This window comes from Salmo trutta, chromosome 26 (assembly GCF_901001165.1).
Source record: "Salmo trutta chromosome 26, fSalTru1.1, whole genome shotgun sequence".
NCBI classification, from domain to species: domain Eukaryota; kingdom Metazoa; phylum Chordata; class Actinopteri; order Salmoniformes; family Salmonidae; genus Salmo; species Salmo trutta.
Genome location: NC_042982.1, coordinates 2,980,027 through 2,999,536, shown reverse-complemented (window position 1 = coordinate 2,999,536; position 19,510 = coordinate 2,980,027). Strand labels below are relative to the sequence as shown.

Here is a 19,510-nt window from a genome sequence, read left to right as displayed (position 1 = left end):
GTCGCAGTGGTGGGTGGTATATGGGGCTTTGGTGACAAAACGGATGGCACTGTGATAGACTGCATCCAATTTGTTGAGTAGGGTGTTGGAGGCTATTTTGTAAATGACATCGCCGAAGTCGAGGATCGGTAGGATGGTCAGTTTTACGAGGGTATGTTGGGCAGCATGAGTGAAGGATGCTTTGTTGCGAAATAGGTAGCGAAATGTTGCGAAATAGAAGCTGATTCTAGATTTAATTTTGGATTGGAGATGTTTAATGTGAGTCTTGAAGGAGAGTTTACAGTCTAACCAGACACCTAGGTATTTGTAGTTGTCCACATATTCTAAGTCAGAACCGTCCAGAGTAGTGATGCTGGACGGGCGGGCAGCGATCGGTTGAAGAGCATGCATTTAGTTTTACTTGCATTTAAAAGCAGTTGGAGGCCACAGAAGGAGAGTTGTATGGCATTGAAGCTTGTCTGGAGGTTAGTTAACACCGTGTCCAAAGAGGGGCCAGAAGTATACAGAATGGTGTCATCTGCGTAGAGGTGGATCAGAGAATCACCAGCAGCAAGAGTAACATCATTGATATATACAGAGAAGAGAGTCGGCCCGAGAATTGAACCCTGTGGCACCCCCATAGAGACTGCCAGAGGTCTGGACAACAGGCCTTCCGATTTGACATACTGAACTCTATCGGAGAAGTAGTTGGTGAACCAAGTGAGGCAATCATTTGAGAAACCAAGACTGTTGAGTCTGCCAATAAGAATGTTGTGATTGACAGAGTCGAAAGCCTTAGCCAGGTCAATGAATACGGCTGCACAGTAATGTCTCTTATCAATGGCGGTTATGATATATTTTAGGATCTTGAGCGTGACTGAGGTGCAGCCATGACCAGCTCTGAAACCAGATTGCATAGCGGAGAAGGTACGGTGAGATTCGAAATGGTCGGTAATCTGTTTGTTAACTTGGCTTTCAAAGATCTTAGAAAGGCAGGGTAGAATAGAGATAGGTCTGTAGCTGTTTGGGTCTAGAGTGTCTCCCCCTTTGAAGAGGGGGATGACCGCAGTAGCTTTCCAATCGATGGTCTGGCTTTTTTAAGGCGGTTTTGGAGCAGTGGCTTCTTCCTTGCTGAGCGGCCTTTCAGGTTATGTCGATATAGGACTCGTTTTACTGTGGATATAGATACTTCTGTACCCGTTTCCTCCAGCATTTTCACAAGGTCCTTTGCTGTTGTTCTGGGATTGATTTGCACTTTTCGCACCAAAGTACGTTGATCTCTAGGAGACGTAACGCGTCTCCTTCCTGAGCGGTATGACGGCTGCGTGGTCCCATGGTCTTTTATACTTGCATACTATTGTTTGTACAGATGAAAGTGGCACCTTCAGGTGTTTTGGAAATTGCTCCAAGGATGAACCAGACTTGTGGAGGTCTACAATTTTTTTCTGAGGTCTTGGCTGATTTCTTTTGATTTTCCCATGATGTCAAGCAAAGAGGCACTGAGTTTGAAGGTAGGCCTTGAAATACATCCACAGGTACACCTCCAATTGGCACAAATGATGTCAATTAGCCTATCAGAAGCTTCTAAAGCCATGACATAATTTTCTGGAATTTTCCAAGCTGTTTAAAAGGCACAGTAAACTTAATGTTTGTAAAATTCAGACTTAAACTGTATGTAAACTTCTGACCCACTGGAATTGTGACAGTGAATTATAATGTATTGTGTAATGCACAAAGTAGATGTTCTAACCGACGTGCCAAAACTATAGTTTGTTAACAAGAAATTTGTGGAAAGGTTTAAAAACAAGTTTTAATGACTCCAACCTAAGTGTATGTAAGCTTCTGACTTCAACTGTATCTACATTACTAAATCCATGTGAATGTATAGTGCGTATGCTATTGTTTGTGTGTGTGTATACATGTGTCTGTGCCAATGTTTGTGTTGCTTCACAGTCCCCGCTGTTCCATAAGGTGTTTTTTAAACATTTTTTAAATCAAATTTTACTGCTTGCGTCAGTTACTTGATGTGGAATAGAGTTCCATGTAGACATAGCTCTATGTAGTACTATGTGCCTCCCATAGTCTGTTCTGGATTTGGGGACTGTGAAGAGACCTCTTGTAGCATGTTTTGTGGGGTATGCAGGGGTGTCCTAGCTGTGTGCCAGTAGTTTAGACAGACAGCTCGGTGCATTCAACATGTCAATACCTCTCATAAATAAAAGTAGTGATGAAGTCAATCTCTCCTCCACTTTCAGCCAGGAGAGATTGACATGCATATTATTAATATTATCTATATGTACATCCAAGGGCCAGCCGTGCTGCCCTGTTCTGAGCCAATTGCAATTTTCGTAAGTCCTTTTTTATGGCACCTGACCACATGACTTAACAGTAGTCAAGGTGCGACAAAACTAGGGCCTATAGGACCTGCCTCGTTGATAGTATTTAAGAAGGCAGAGCATCGCTTTATTATAGACAGACTTCTCCCCATCGTAGCTACTACTGCATCAATATGTTTTGACCATGACAGTTTACAATCTAGGGTACTCCAAGCAGTTTAGTCATCTCAACTTTCTCAATTTCCACATTATTTATTATTTATTTTGTTGAGGTTTAGGGTTTAGTGAGTCTCTTTTGTTCCAAATATAATGTTTTTAGTTTTAGGAATATTTAGGGCAAACTTATTCCTTGCCACCCATTCCAAAAAAATAAAAAAAATAATGAAATGTATGTATTCACTACTGTAAGTCGCTCTGGATAAGAGCGTCTGCTAAATGACTAAAATGTAAATGTAAAAATGAAACTAACTGCAGCTCTTTGTTGAGTTCGCTGCTTTTGTAAGATGTATTTTAAGTTGAGATGGTGTTAAGTTCATATTGCAAAATAAATCTCATTAGATGACACATTATACTTGTTTGATGAAGTTATAAAAATATATATTTCAAGTTTTGATAGTGTTAGTGCATTTTTGCAATAGAAATGCAGTTGTAGTGGGCTGCGTTAACTGTTTCGCAAAAGTAATCCCTGAATCGAGAAAAGTGTTCAAGCGATTGAAAAGAAAACGATAAAATGTTGTCTGTGGTTGAACTGGCTTTTCTAAAACTGGCCTGATGAATGCCCTGTACCCCTAGGGCCTCTACAACTTTCCCCAGGTTGCGTAAAATATCAGACCAGATGGTGTAAGGACATGGTTTTCTTGGAGTTTAGCTGGTCTGATGAACCTCCTGAAGGTCATAGAAAGTAAACTGAAGACATTTCTGTGGTTTTACTTTGATTGCCAAAGTCCGACAACTGGTTTAGATAAAGAGTTGATTCCAAAGATGTTACAACCAACCCTGGCCTGACTAGTGACTCACTTTACTGCCTGTATATAAAGGACTGGTGCCTCTCCACACAGGGAGACAGACAGATAATGAGACTGAATCATACTAAGAGACAAGGACACAATCTCATAACAATAAACGGAGTAATATCTAATAAACTGTTAATGGTTTGTTTTGTTATTCGAGCTTAGGCTTCGAACAGGACCATAGTTACTGTAACTCCAGCTTGTCTTAGGATCATACTACCTTGTCGTCTAGTTACTGGAACTCCAGTTTTTCGCTAAAATGAAGATGAGCATCAGAATGTCAGACAGCTCTATCGGTGTGCTCCTGGCCCTCCTGACCATCACTGAGGGTGAGTTTATATTATTATCTACTCTATTATTACTTTGACTCAATGCATTGACACCCTATGGACATAAATATAATTCATATGTGCAGTAAAATAAGTAAAGGTATCAAAATATAATGTTATACATTTTGTTTTATTGAACCTTTAACCAGGCTAGTCAATTAAGAACAAATGGTAACACCAGACGTATTAAAACAATGTGGAGTGTTGGTTAAAATAAGATCAACCAAAGAAGATTTTAGAACACACTTTGCATTAAACCTGGTTACATTGTTAACAATCTGAGTAAGATTATAGTCATTATTACATAGATTATTGAGTTGATCAGAGTTCGATGTCAACCAGTCTAGATTCAGGTCACCCTTAATCACAAATTCAGATGTGACATTTTATGATAACAATTCAAAAATACAACCCAGAGAGCTAGCAATAGCAGATGGGGGTCTATAACAACAGGAGAAAACTCAATTTAAGGATGCGCAAAGATTTATATTCAAAGCCAGATATTGAAATTGCTTGGGTTTGGAAATAGAAGTCAGAATGGTTGCCGAAAACATGCCTTTTATAGCAACACCACCACCCTTAAATGTGTGATCTGACTGAAAAACATTGTAACCATCAATGTTTTTGTCAGTGATAGATCTTTTGAGCCAGGTTTCAGAAAGCATAAATTCATGTAGGTCTGTGGTTTTTATCCTAATATTCACAAAATTGGAAGAAGACTTCTTACATTTATGTGCAGAAACTTCACACTATTCCGACTTTTTAATTCAGATTGGGTAGAAATGTAAGGACGTGGGTTAGATTACCCATTTCCTGAAAGTAAAGCAGCAAAATAATGGCAAGTCTAGATCGGATTTTTACAGGCAGTACTAAAACCATAGTCCAGAGGAACCAGAGTCTTTAACACAACATATTTCAAAAGGTGTATACAATCCAGAGACATGGTTAAGTACCGAAATAACAATCCAGACATGCAAGCGTGCGGTTTCTCCTATGTCGAATGGGAAAAACGCACAGAGTTCTCCAGTGCAATAGTGGGGCAAGCGTATGATTTATCCCAGGACACAACATAGAAAAATATTAAAAGTTCTGCATTTAAGGGGCATCGGGCAAGAGTCAAGGGTAGACAACAGCAACAATAAGTGAAGAAATACCTTTTAGAGAGAATTTGTATTTCTGACAGTACAGTATGTGCGTATTTGAGTAACAGCTACATCTATCTATTTAAATATAACTTTCTATCAAGCTAATCATGGATCTCAATTACAAGTGTTGTAACACACAAGTTTTTTTTAAATTAAAGTAACAAGCAAGGAATGAAACAAACAAGCATTAGATCAAATTTTTAATTGTAGACCAGTCTATTGAATGAATAATTCTCACCTTTCAAACATACATCAGTTATCATGTAATCACGATTTAAATCATGAAAAGCCTAACAATCAAATTAAATGCATGTTATAAAAAAATAAACATCCCTTTTACGGACCCTGTCTTTCAAAGATAATTCATAAAAATCCAAATAACTTCACAGATCTTCATTGTAAAGGGTTTAAACACTTTTCTCATGCTTGTTCAATGAACCATAAACAATTAATGAACATGCACCTGTGGAACGGGTGGTAGGCAATTAGAAAGACGGTAGGCAATTAAGGTCACAGTTGTGAAAACTTAGGACACTAAAGAGGCCTTTCTACAGACTCTGAAAAAGACCAAAAGAAAGATGCCCAGGGTCCCTGCTCATCTGTGTGAATGGGCCTTAGGAATACTGCAAGGAGGCATGAGGACTGTAGATGTGGCCAGGGCAATAAATTGTAATGTCCTAAGACAGCACTACAGGGAGACAGGATGGACAGCTGATCATCCTCGCAGTGGCAGACCATGTGTAACAACACCTGCACAGGATCGGTACATCCGAACATCACACCTGTGGGACAGGTACAGGATGGCAACAACAACTGCCCGAGTTTCACCAGGAACGCACAATCCCTCCATCAGTCCTCAGACTGTCCGCAATAGGCTGAGAGAGGCTCATCCTGATATGACCCTCCAGCATGACAATGCTACCACCCATACTGCTCGTTCTGTGCGTGATTTCCTGCAAGACAGGATTGTCAGTGTTCTGCCATGGCCAGTGAAGAGCCCGGATCTCAATCCCATTGAGCACATCTGGAACCTGTTGGATCGGAGGGTGAGGGCTTGGGCCATTCCCCACAGAAATGTCCAGGAACCTGCAGGTGCCTTGGTGGAAGAGTGGGGTAACATCTCACAGCTGGAACGGGCAAATCTGGTGCAGTCCACGAGAAGGAGATGCACTGAAGTACTTACTTAAAGCAGCTGGTGGCCACACCAGATACTGACTGTTACTTTTGATTTTGACAACCCCCCCTTTGTTCAGGGATACATTATTCCATTTCTGTTAGTCACATGTCTGTGGAACTTGTTCCGTTTATGTCTCAGTTGTTGAATCTTATGTTCATACAAATATTTACAAATGTTTGCTAAAAATAAACGCAGTTGACAGTGAGAGGACGTTTCTTTTTTTGCTGAGTTTATTTTTTTATAAAAAATTTTATTTCACCTTTATTTAACTAGGTAGGCTAGTTGAGAACAAGTTCTCATTTGCAACTGCGACCTGGCCAAGTTAAAGCATAGCAATTCGACACATACAACAACACAGAGTAACACATAGAATAAACAAAACATACAGTCAATAATACAATAGAAAAAAGAAAACAAAAATTCTATATACAGTGAGCGCAAATGAGGTAAGATAAGGGAGATAAGGCAATAAATAGGCCATGTTGGCGAAGTAATTGCAATATAGCAATTAAACACTGGAATGGTAGATCTGCAGAAGATGAATGTGCAAGTAGAGATACTGGGGTGCAAAGGAGCAAGATAAATAAATACAGTATGGGGATGAGGTAGACAGATGGGCTGTTTACAGATGGGCTATGTACAGGTGCAGTGATCTGTGAGCTGCTGTCACGACTTCCGCCGAAGTCGGGTCCTCTCCTTGTTTGGGAGGCGGTCGGGCGTTGCCGGTCTTCTAGCCATCATCGATCCACTTTTCATTTTCCATGTGTTTTGTCTTGTTTTTCCCTCACACCTGGTTTCAATTCCCTCAATTACTTGTTTTGTACTTAACCCTCTGTTCTTCCCATGTCTTTGTGTGGGATTGTTTATTGTAGTGCTTGTGCACGTACCCCATGAGCGCATAACGGGTTCTTTTTGCGCCCATTTATCTTGTTGTTCTGGATGCTGTTGGTTTTGCTTAATAAATCTCTGGTTATTACCCAGTACTGCTCTCCTGCAACTGACTTCTCTGCCGCCAATTACGCACCCCGCTACAGCTGCTCTGACAGCTGGTGCTTAAAGCTAGTGAGGGAGATATGAGTCTCCAGCTTCAGAGATTTTTGCAGTTCGTTCCAGTCATTGGCAGCAAAGAACTGGAAGGAAAGGCGACCAAAGGAGGAATTGGCTTTGGGGTTGACCAGTGAGATATACCTGCTGGAGCGCGTGCTACGAGTGGGTGCTGCTATGGTGACCAGTGAGCTGAGATAAGGCAGGGTTTTACCTAGCAGAGACTTGTAGATAACCTGGAGCCAGTGTGTTTGGTGACGCGTATGAAGCGAGGGCCAACCAACGAGAGCAGACAGGTCGCAGTGGTGGGTAGTGTATGGGGCTTTGGTGACAAAACGGATGGCACTGTGATAGACTGCATCCAATTTGTTGAGTAGAGTGTTGGGGGCTATTTTACAGATGACATAGCCGAAGTCGAGGATCGGTAGGATGGTCAGTTTTATGAGGGTATGTTTGGCAGCATGAGTGAAGGATGCTTTGTTGCGAAATAGGAAGCTGATTCTAGATTTAATTTTGGATTGGAGATGCTTAATGTGAGTCTGGAAGGAGAGTTTACAGTCTAACCAGACATCTAGGTATTTGTAGTTATCCACGTATTCTAAGTCAGCGCCGTCCAGAGTAGTGCTGGACGGGCGGGTAGATAGGGGCAGTGATCGATTGAATAGCATGCATTTAGTTTTACTTGCATTTAAGAGCAGTTGGAGGCCACGGAAGGAGAGTTGTATGGCATTGAAGCTCGTCTGGAGGTTTGTTAACAGCATGTCTAAAGAGGGGCCAGAAGTATACAGAATGGTGTCATCTGCGTAGAGCTGGATCAGAGAATCACCAGCAGCAAAAGCAACATCATTGATATATACAGAGAAGAGTCGGCCCGAGAATTGAACCCTGTGGCACCCCCATAGAGACTTCCAGAGGTCCGGACAACAGGCCCTCCGATTTGACTCACTGAACTCTATCAGAGAAGTAGTTGGTAAACCAGGTGAGGCAATCATTTGAGAAACCAAGGCTGTCGAGTTGTGTGATGATTGACAAAGTCGAAAGCCTTGGCCAGGTCGATGAATACGGCTGCACAGTAATGTCTCTTATCGATGGCGGTTATGATATCGTTTAGGACCTTGAGCATGGCTGAGGTGCACCCACGACCAGCTCTGAAACCAGATTGCATAGCGGAGAAGGTACGGTGGGATTTGAAATGGTCGGTAATCCTTTTGTTAACTTGGCTTTCAAAGACCTTAGAAAGACAGGGTAGGATAGATATAGGTCTATAGCAGTTTGGGTCTAGAGTGTCACCCCCTTTGAAGAGAGGGATGACCGCGGCAGCTTTCCAATCTTTGGGAATCTCAGACGATACGAAAGATAGGTTGAACAGGCTAGTAATAGGGGTTGCAACAATTTCGGCTGAAAAGTTTAGGAAAAGAGGATCCAGATTGTCTAGCCTGGCTGATTTGAAGGGGTCCAGATTTTGCAGCTCTTTCAGAACATCAGCTATCTGGATTTGGGTGAAGGAGAAATGGTGGGGGCTTTGGTGGGTTGCTGTGGAAGGTGCCAGGCAGTTGACCGGGGTAGGGGTAGCCAGGTGGAAAGCATGGCCAGCCGAAGAGAAATGCTTATTGAAATTCTCAATTATAGTGGATTTATTGGTAAGTGTTTCCTAGCCTCAGAGCAGTGGGCAGCTGGGAGGAGGTGCTCTTATTCTCCATGGACTTTACAGTGTCCCAGAACTTTGAGTTTGTACTACAGGATGCAAATTTCTGTTTGAAAAAGCTAGCCTTAGCTTTCCTAACTGCCTGTGCATATTTGTTCCTAACTTCCCTGAAAAGTTGCATATCACGGGGGCTATTCAATGCTAATGCAGATCGCCACAGGATGTTTTTGTGCTGGTCAAGGGCAGACAGGTCTGGAGTGAACCAAGGACTATATCTATTCCTGGTTCAATTTTTCTTTTGAATGGATCATGCTTATTTAAGATGGTGAGGAAGGCACTTTTAAAGAATAGCCAGGCATCCTCTACTGACAGGATGAGGTCCATTTATAATGGAAGTGTAATTCAAATCAAAGGTAAAACTGTGACTGTTTATTTAGCTCTTTAGGATTTGATTCAAGCCGTGTCGGTTTCATTTGAACGGTGGGACGATTCTTTGAAAGCTGTCGCTTCCTAACATGTCAGTCCAATTGCCCAGCCCATGCATCTGCACGCTTGTTTTGCAAGCAGGGATGCTGTCATTTTTTTTTTTTTTTTACATTTTAGTCATTTAGCAGACACTCTTATCCAGAGCGACTTACAGTAGTGAATGCATATATTTCATACATTTTTTTTTTCTCCCCGTACTGGTCCCCCGTGGGAATCGAACCCACAACCCTGGCGTTGCAAACACCATGCTCTACCAACTGAGACACACAGGACCTTGCCAGGTGGGCAGAGTTAGCACTCGATTTCAAACGTAGGGGACCGGCTGGGCCGGCGGGGAACTCTGAATGCTATGGCGATACTGGCTATTAGGGGTGGAATCGAAAACAAAACAACAAAACACATGTGGCAGAGGGAAACATTGAAGGATAAAACATTTGATAATTGATTTCAGAATATTTAGCAAACCCGGGGCACCGGGTGAGCTAAACTAAATAGAAAGCATCGCTAGACTGCGACATCCTGGGTGGTTGATTGACATGTTATAGGCAAGCGACAGCTTTAAAATGAAAGTCCCACCATTCAAATGAAACAGACATTGCCTGAATCAGCCTAAAGAGCTGAATAAACAGACAGTATTACCTTTGATTTGACTTACACTGTCATTTGTTGTGTAGGTAGGTGGAAGGGAAGTCAGGCGCAGGAGAAAACCAAATTGGTAAACTGGAGTATTTAATAATAAAACAAACTCCAAAACCAAATTACAAAATAACATGGTTCAAATAAACCCATCACCACCGATACAACATCACGCGTACATAACATCACAAACAATCACCGACAAGGACATGAGGGGAAACAGAGGGTTAAATACACAACAAGTAATTAATGGGGTTGGAAACAGGTGGGATTGGATTAATGGGATTAGAAACAAAACAAGACAAAACCAATGGAAAATGAAAAACTGATTCAATGATGGCTAGAAGACCGGTGACGTCGACCGCCGAGCACCACCCGTGCAAGGAGGGGCATCGACTTCGGCAGGAGTCATGACATACACTCCAATTACATTACATGAGAGGTGTTGTAACGGCTGTCTGAGGAAGAAGTGGACCAAAATGCGGCGGAGTTAGGGTTCGTCATATTTAATTACACGAACACTATGCAATTTACAAAAACAACAAAACTGACAGCCAACACAGTCCTGTCAGGTGCAACCACAATGACAAGCACAATTACCCACGAAACACAAAGGAAACGTAGGCAACTTATGTGTGACTCCCAATCAACCACAACCCTCTACAGCTGTGCCTGATTGGAAGTCACACGGCCAAAATCAATGAAACAATAAAACACACACTCCCTTCTGCCACGTCCTGACCCAACTACACCCTCTACTGGTCAGGACGTGACAGGTGTGGATTTCATTTGACTGTTGGGCTTTTCATGAGTTGAATCGTGCTCATATGATCTAACTGTTAACGATTTGATATGAAAGATGAATTTGTTCATTAAAGAGACTGGACTACAGTGTGTAGTTTGATTTAAAGCCTTTCAAGTTTCAAGTTTTTAATGTCACATGCACAAAAACAGTCAAATGCCTTTCTTTTTTGCTCTTTCCCAGCAATATCAGTAGTACTATAAAAAAGTAAAGTAGAACAAATACACAAGAAACAGAAATAAGAAGAAAGTAAGTAAGCTACAGTACATATATACTGCTCAAAAAAATAAAGGGAACACTTAAACAACACATCCTAGATCTGAATGAAGGAAATAATCTTATTAAATACTTTTTTCTTTACATAGCTGAATGTGCTGACAACAAAATCACACAAAAATAATCAATGGAAATCCAATTTATCAACCCATGGAGGTCTGGATTTGGAGTCACACTCAAAATTAAAGTGGAAAACCACACTACAGGCTGATCCAACTTTGATGTAATGTCCTTAAAACAAGTCAAAATGAGGCTCAGTAGTGTGTGTGGCCTCCACGTGCCTGTATGACCTCCCTACAACGCCTGGACATGCTCCTGATGAGGTGGCGGATGGTCTCCTGAGGGATCTCCTCCCAGACCTGGACTAAAGCATCCGCCAACTCCTGGACAGTCTGTGGTGCAACGTGGCGTTGGTGGATGGAGCGAGACATGATGTCCCAGATGTGCTCAATTGGATTCAGGTCTGGGGAACGGGCGGGCCAGTCCATAGCATCAATGCCTTCCTCTTGCAGGAACTGCTGACACACTCCAGCCACATGAGGTCTAGCATTGTCTTGCATTAGGAGGAACCCAGGGCCAACCGCACCAGCATAGGGTCTGAGGATCTCATCTCGGTACCTAATGGCAGTCAGGCTACCTCTGGCGAGCACATGGAGGGATGTGCGGCCCCCCCAAAGAAATGCCACCCCACACCATGACTGACCCACCACCAAACCGGTCATGCTGGAGGATGTTGCAGGCAGCAGGACGTTCTCCACGGCGTCTCCAGACTCTGTCACGTCTGTCACGTGCTCAGTGTGAACCTGCTTTCATCTGTGAAGAGCACAGGGCGCCAGTGGCGAATTTGCCAATCTTGGTGTTCTCTGGCAAATGCCAAACGTCCTGCACGGTGTTGGGCTGTAAGCACAACCCCCACCTGTGGACGTCGGGCCCTCATACCACCCTCATGGAGTCTGTTTCTGACCGTTTGAGCAGACACATGCACATTTGTGGCCTGCTGGAGGTCATTCTGCAGGGCTCTGGCAGTGCTTCTCTTGCTCCTCCTTGCACAAAGGTGGAGGTAGCGGTCCTGCTGCTGGGTTGTTGCCCTCCTACGGCCTCCTCCACATCTCCTGATGTACTGGCCTGTCTCCTGTAGCGCCTCCATGCTCTGGACACTACGCTGACAGACACAGCAAACCTTCTTGCCACAGCTCGCATTGATGTGCCATCCTGGATGAGCTGCACTACCTGAGCCACTTGTGTGGGTTGTAGACTCCGTCTCATGCTACCACTAGAGTGAAAGCACCGCCAGCATTCAAAAGTGACCAAAACATCAGCCAGGAAGCATAGGAACTGAGAAGTGGTCTGTGGTCCCCACCTGCAGAACCACTCCTTTATTGGGGGTGTCTTGCTAATTGCCTATAATTTCCACCTGTTGTCTATTCCATTTGCACAACAGCATGTGAAATTTATTGTCAATCAGTGTTGCTTCCTAAGTGGACAGTTTGATTTCACAGAAGTGTGATTGACTTGGAGTTACATTGTGTTGTTTAAGTGATTTTTTGAGCAGTGTATATATCTTCAAGGTCAGTTCCACGGTCAGTGCCAATACCGTATTTACAGTGGAGTGGGAGTGTTAGATATGTAAGGCGACTAGGCATCATGATAAATGATAAACAGAGTAGCAGCGGCGTATATTATGATTGTATGTGTGTGTGCGCATGTGTGCGGAGTCAGTTTGAACGTGTGCGCGTGTTGTGTGAGCAAGTGAAGTGTGTGTTAGTGTGTGTGTTGGAGTGTCAGTGTGAGTGAGCGTATGAGTGTGCGTACAGTCAGTGCAAAAATCAAATAAGGGTCAGTGCAGATAGTCTGTGTAGCCATGTTGTTAGGTATTTAGCAGTCTTATGGCTTGGTGATAGAAGCTGTTAGGAGCCGTGATAGAAGCTGTTCAGGTGCCTGTTGGTGTCAGACTTGTTGCTCTGGTACCGCTTGCCGTGCGGAAGCAGAGTTATTAGTCTATGGCGTCGGTGTCTGGAGTTTTTAACAATTAAAAGCTTGCTTCTTTCATTCACATTTTTGTGACTTCCACCCCTCATACCCAATATTATGTAGTCTAAAACTGACCTCTGACCTTCTACAGGGATGAGCCTAAGTGACGTGGGGTCAGACTTACGTTGTCGCTGCATCCAGATGGAGAGGCGTCGGATTGGTAAAGTCATCAACAAGGTAGAGATGTTCCCTCCCAGCTCGCACTGCAAAGACACTGAGATCATGTGAGTTCAGACTACCGACTTAAATCATGCTGACCCTAAAATATGACTATTATATATAAGTTGATATTGATATGGGTTTTAAATCATGTTGATATCAACTATGGCCATCTTATATTAATCAAATTGAATTAAGGTAGTGCTGACAAAAATATGTTATGTTGACTATCTTAAATTATGCTTATAGTCGAGTTATAACACTAACACCGTCTCTAAAATATGGTTATTATACTATGTTCACATTCAGATATTTACCTTAAATTATTCTATGTGAGTCCTATGTGAGTGCTTACTATGTGAGTGCTTACTAACGTCCTATATAATTTACAAAAGCTGATTTAGCTCTAGGTTGTGATAATGTTAGTTCCAGGTTGTGGTAATATTAGTTCTGTTTCTGACTGTACTGTGTGCCTGTCTTGCAGAGCCACTCTGAAGGGGAGCGGTAAGGAGATTTGTTTGGACGTCAGCGCTCCCTGGGTCAAGAAGATCATTGAGCAGATACTGGCCAAGCACAAGAGAAACTCGTACAGCCCAAAGACCTGGAATAAACGAGCCAGGTAAAACAATAAAATGTTTGTCTGTCTACCTATCCACCCATTTGGAAAAGGGTCTACAGTATATGAATCATGTACAGATAACATATACAGTTGCTGGCAAATATATTGGCACCCTTGTACTTTTATTAAATTCCCTATTTCTTCTAAAATAAGTTAAAAACTGGGTCACCACACCTTGTTATTTGATCTTCAACATAAGATAACCTATTTTATTTTTGTAAACTTAAGTTTACAATTTTAATTTAATAAAGACAAAATTATTGGCACCCCGGAGCAATTGGTTACACAGACTTTGGCGCAGACAAATGCTTCTTGTAGCCATCAATTAGCTTGCTGCACCTTTCTACAGACAATCTGGCCCACTTTTCAGCTGCAAACTTCTCTAATTCTTAAATATTTTAGGGGTGCCCTCCACCAACTGCTGTTTTCAGATCTCGCCGAAGGTTTTGGATGTGATTCAGATCTAGACTCTTCGCTGGCCACCAGAACTATCAAGGCACAAGGCGAGACCCAGATGCAGACACAGGAGGTAGATGGTTGGAGTCTTACAATGTTTATTAATCCAAAAAGGGGTAGGCAAGAGAATGGTCGTGGACAGGCAAAAGGGTCAAAACCAGTTCAGAGTCCAATAGGTACCGAAGGGCTGGTAGATTTAAGGTCAGAGCAGGCAGGATGATCAGGCAGGTGGAAAAGTAGTCCAGAGTCAGGCAGTGGTCAAAACCGGGAGAACTAGCAAAAGAGAATAGAAAAGGAGTACAGGGGAAAAAAACACGCTGGTTGACTTGACTAAACATACAAGACGAACTGGCACAGAGAGGCAGGAAACACCGGGATAAATACACTGGGGAAAATAAGCGACACCTGGAGGGGGTGGAGACAATCACAGGGACAGGTGAAACAGATCAGGGCGTGACAAGAACAGTCCAGCATCGCTTCTTAACCATTCCCGGGTGCTTTTTGATGCGTGTTGTTTGGGGTCGTTCTCCAGCTGGAAGACCAACAACCTTCAATGGAGACACTGGCTTGAACATTGGACTAGAAAACACTTGACAATCTGCTTATTTTATGATGCTTTGCGCACATTCAATGCCCCCCGTACCAGACGCAGCAAAGCAATCCCACAGCATTATCAAACCTCCCCTCTCTTTGATTGTAGGGAGGGTGTTCTTTTCATTGAATGCTTGAATTTCTCGTCAGTAAACACTGATTTGTATCGCCAAAGAGCTCTAATTTTGTTTAACTGGTCCGCAGAACATTTTCCCCAGGATTTAGGCTTGTTAAGTGTTTTTTTGAGAGGTTTATTCAGGCTTTCTTGTGCCTCCTTCAGTAGTGGGATCTTCCTATGTTTTCCAACAACTAAATGAAGCATTCAAAGAAAATAACACCTTCCCTACAATCAATTATAAGAAGGGTTCAATAATGCTGTGGGGTTGCTTTTCTGCCTCTGGTACTGAGAGCCTTTAATGTGTGAAATCATCAGATTATCACGGTGTGTTGGAGTGCAATGCAACAATAAGAATGTGTGAAAATACAATAAGGTGTGGAGACAAAACATGTTTTTTAAACTTATTTTAAAAGAAATAAGGATTTAAAAAAAGTGCAAAGGTGCCAATATATTTGTCCGCAACTGTAAGTAACATATAAGTGGTATATGAAGTAGGCCACAACCGTACACAGGCAGAATACAAGAACCAGATGTTTTATTTATGTTTTCACATTTAAAATGAAATACAGATGCAGTCAAATATATTGGCACCCTTTCATGATTGTGTAACGGCTATCGTATAGAGGGGACCAAGGTGCAGCGTGTTGAGTGCTCATAATTACTTTTATTAAACTCAGAACACTAAAGAAAATAACAAAGAGAAAAACGATCAGCTAATAGTTCTGCCAGGTATTAAAGTCTACACAGAATACAACTAGTGACGGCCGCGGGCCATGGATCACCACTGGAGGCTTTGTGCCATGGATCATCTCTACAAGCTCCGGGCCATGGATCATCCCTGCAGGCTTCTTGCCATGGATTATCCCTACAGGCTCCGGGCCATGGATTACCTCTGGAGGCTTTGTGCCATGGAACATCCCTACAGGCTCCGGACCATGGATCATCCCTACAGGCTCCGGACCATGGATCATCCCTACAGGCTTCTTGCCATGGATTATCCCTACAGGCTCCGGGCCATGGATTACCTCTGGAGGCTTTGTGCCATGGAACATCCCTACAGGCTCTGGGCCATGGATCATCTCTACAGGCTTCGGACCATAGATCATCACTGGAGGCTTCTTTCGTGGAGCTGGAACAGGTCTCACCAGACTGAGGAGACGCACTAGAGACCGGGTGCGCAGAACTGGCACAGGGCGTACTGGGCTATGGAGGCGCACTGGAGGGAGAGTGCGAGGAGCAGGCACAGGACGTACTGGGCTATGGAGGCCCACTGGAGGGCGAGTGCGAGGAGCAGGCACAGGACATACTGGGCTATGGAGGCGCACTGGAGGGAGAGTGCGAGAGGCAGGCACATGCTCACCACGATAAGCACGGGGAGTTGGCTGAGGTCTCACCCCTGACCCCGCCAAACTACCCGTGTGCCTCCCCCCCAAAAAATTTGGGGGCTGCCTCTTGTTCTTCCCCGGCAGGCTTCGATATCTGTCCAATACCTGGCCCCAAGTCCAGTTTATCCTTTCTTTCCACTCCTCTATAGACCAGGTATCCATCTCCTCCCGGGCACGCTGCTTGATCCAATTGTGGTGGGCAGTTCTGTAACGGCTGTCGTATAGAGGGGACCAAGGCGCAGCGTGTTGAATGCTCATAATTACTTTTATTAAACTCAGAACACTAAAGAAAATAACGAAGAGAAAAACGATCAGCTAACAGTTCTGTCAGGTATTAAAGTCTACACAGAACACAACTAAACAGAAATCAACTGCCCACAAACACGCTAGAAAAAAAACTTAAATATGATCTCCAATTAGAGACAACGCGAACCAGCTGCCTCTAATTGGAGATCATCCCAAAAACCTCCAACATAGAAATAGAATAATAGAACAAAACATAGAAATAGAAAACATAGACAAAACACCCCCTGTCACGCCCTGACCTACTCTACTACAGAAAATGACATCTTACTAGGGTCAGGAATGTGACAGATTGACTATTTCTTCTAAAATAAATGTGTTTGATTTACAACAGCACAGGACCAAGAATAAAATGTCTAAACTGAAATTTTGATTTTTTTCTCTTCAAATTCAGAAAATGGCCTGGGACTATGGATCGATCTCCATGTGTTCGTTAGACACCACTAGCCCAATTTTGACGAAACTTGGGTGAATGATGTATCTTGCCATAGAGATCCGACATTTACAAAATTACAATGATTGGCCCAAGGTGGGAGCTACAGTATAGTAATTAACTGAAAATCGTTAGTTACACATGACTTGGAGGCAATGATTCTCGTTTATTGTATAATTTATCTCACCTGTGGTACAGGTGCCTAGAGATAAAAACAGCCTTCAGACTGTTTTGAAAATAAAAAAATGGAACATTCTGCTCCGTTGCACTCCATTGTAAAGCACAATGGTGCCAATATATCTTACCACATCTGTGCATGTTTTTTTTAATAAGAAGTAGACCATGATCATATAAGCTCTATCCATCCATTCATCCAACCACCATACTTATGTAATAAAATATGCCTAAATATGACTGTTTCTTATCCACAGCAAGAAGCCTTGAAACCCAGACTTCTATTGACATGATCAATGCTATGAAGAGCTACTTCGCACACAGGGAGAATTTTCAGTGCTACTGCCTTTACAATGGATGGACTGCATTTACATAGCACTTACCTAGTGCTGGAAGTTCTTCACATAGGGGAACTCACCTTTTCCACCACCAATGTGTAGCATCCTTTAAGTTGGTTAAGTTGCCATCATTTATCTTACACTCTGTGACAGGACTCTCTTACACAGCATCTCGCCCGATGGGCGTCACGTTGCTGTATGTGGTTTGCCATTTGTTATGTTGCTGACACCCCGAAAGTAATTGCCCATCAGAGATAAATAAGGTTTTTAGAATTGAATACTGTTGAATCGAGTCTAGTGTTCAGAGTTGGGGTCACAGAATCGATCCTACTGACATCTACTGCATGTACAGTACCTACAACAGTGGCTGTTTCATTCAGAATTGAAAGAAGTAAATGATTTTGGATCTAGATATGTGTATTATGTTTAATCAAAAGACAAAGATATTGGTAAAGTAATGAAACACTTTTCGGGTTCCAAACATTCACCAAAAGACACATTCAAAAAGAGTGTTGTTTAAGAAAGACGCCTCACTATGTGGTTGGCAAGCAAGCGACCCGGATTCGATTCCCACCGGTTACAGAAGTAGCAAATATATACCTCAAAGCAGAAGTTTCCTTTATGTTCCCTTTTTTCAAGTAGAAATACACAGAGAAATACTCCATGGCTATGTCTCAAACTTGGCCTAAATACTTTTCAACATATATTGCAACAATATCACCCAAGAATATCTGTGTTTGACTTATTTGACTGTTTCATATAATATTGGGTAACAATTTAGAAAACTATCACTTGAACAATATTTATTTGGCATAACAAAATCCTTTCTGCTCTATATTTTTTAAACTTAAATGTATGTTTCCAACGTAATTCAATGTACTCATATCTAATTCAATGTTTCAATACTTTAATATAGTTCAACGCCGCTGGACAAAATGTGTTAAGTCATTGTTTCCTGATCTGCTTTTTCTTTCAGAATACAGAACATGTAGAAATACTTGCACTGTACTTGAGTAAAGAAAATATACAACATTAAGGCTGCTTTTCTTTTTTTCTTAGGATTCACTATTCTCAAACATTCAATCCAAATTGAATAAATGTATTCAATGCTCTCCCTCCACTCTTCAATGTCAATTTTCTCATCTTACAATCAATATCCTAATTGTTTTTATATGGATATACTGTAGATATGGATAGAACAATTGAACCTTGTGTGTAGCTTACTGTTTTATAAAAATATTTCTGGGTTAGCTATTGCACTTGTCTTTTGCCCTTTTTTCCTGCAATATGAACCAAGGTTGCATTGTGTACATCTCTACCACAAGTTAGTGTAGATAAGAATAATTGTATTGCCTATATATTAAAACAATGTGCAGGTTTGCACCTTTTGCTTTTGACTGATCCTCCAAAGCTGACACACTATAAGACCAGATGCAGACCATTCGAATCACAGATGTTTATTGACCAAACGGGGCAGGCAAAGGTCCGTAAATCCAGCGCAGTCAGTAAGGTACAGAACGGCAGGCAGAAGTCAGTAATCCAGGGCAGATTCAGAATGGTACAGAACAGCAGGCAGGGTCAGGGCAGGCAGAATGGTCAAAACTGGAAGAACTCGAAAATAGGGACTAGAGAGAACATGAGTACGGGGAAAACCACGCTGTTAGCCTTGACGAGGCAAGACGAGCTGGCAACAGACAAACAGAACACCGGTATAAATACACGGGATAATGGGGAAAATGGACGACACCTGGAGGGGGGTGGAGACAAGCACAAGACCGGTGAAACAGATCAAGGTGTGACACACACAGGTGTCAAGTAGAATATGGTAATTAACTGTATGGAAACTTTGAGTATTTATAGCTAAAGTTTAGTGAAATCATTGCTACATACCCAAAAGGCCAAACAGATGAAACCTCTCCCATATTGTCTTAATAAATCAAAGATATCAAATTCTTTGTATAGGAGGTATGTAGTAGTATGTAGTGAGCAGTGGAGGCTGCTGAGGGGAGGACAGGCTCATAATAATGGCTGGAACGGA

General features: G+C 42.4%; 1 protein-coding gene across 1 annotated transcript; it reads left to right on the top strand.

The window, feature by feature from the left end:
- Positions 1–3,223: 3,223 nt before the first annotated feature.
- Positions 3,224–18,504, top strand: LOC115162898 (interleukin-8-like). Its single transcript, XM_029714401.1, has 4 exons — positions 3,224–3,654; positions 12,988–13,120; positions 13,540–13,674; positions 17,392–18,504. The coding sequence occupies exons 1-4, from the start codon at positions 3,585–3,587 to the stop codon at positions 17,402–17,404; spliced, it is 351 nt and encodes a 116-aa protein (XP_029570261.1). The 5' UTR covers positions 3,224–3,584; the 3' UTR covers positions 17,405–18,504.
- The last annotated feature ends 1,006 nt before the right edge of the window (positions 18,505–19,510 follow it).

What these genes read in the sequence shown, in the direction of transcription:
- LOC115162898 (XM_029714401.1), top strand. Translation starts at nt 3,585, where the DNA reads ATGAAGATGAGCATCAGAATGTCAGACAGCTCTATCGGTGTGCTCCTG. An exon ending in CCTCCTGACCATCACTGAGG is followed by an intron (nt 3,655 to 12,987) that starts GTGAGTTTATAT and finishes GACCTTCTACAG; the next exon opens with GGATGAGCCTAAGTGACGTG. An exon ending in TGCAAAGACACTGAGATCAT is followed by an intron (nt 13,121 to 13,539) that starts GTGAGTTCAGAC and finishes CCTGTCTTGCAG; the next exon opens with AGCCACTCTGAAGGGGAGCG.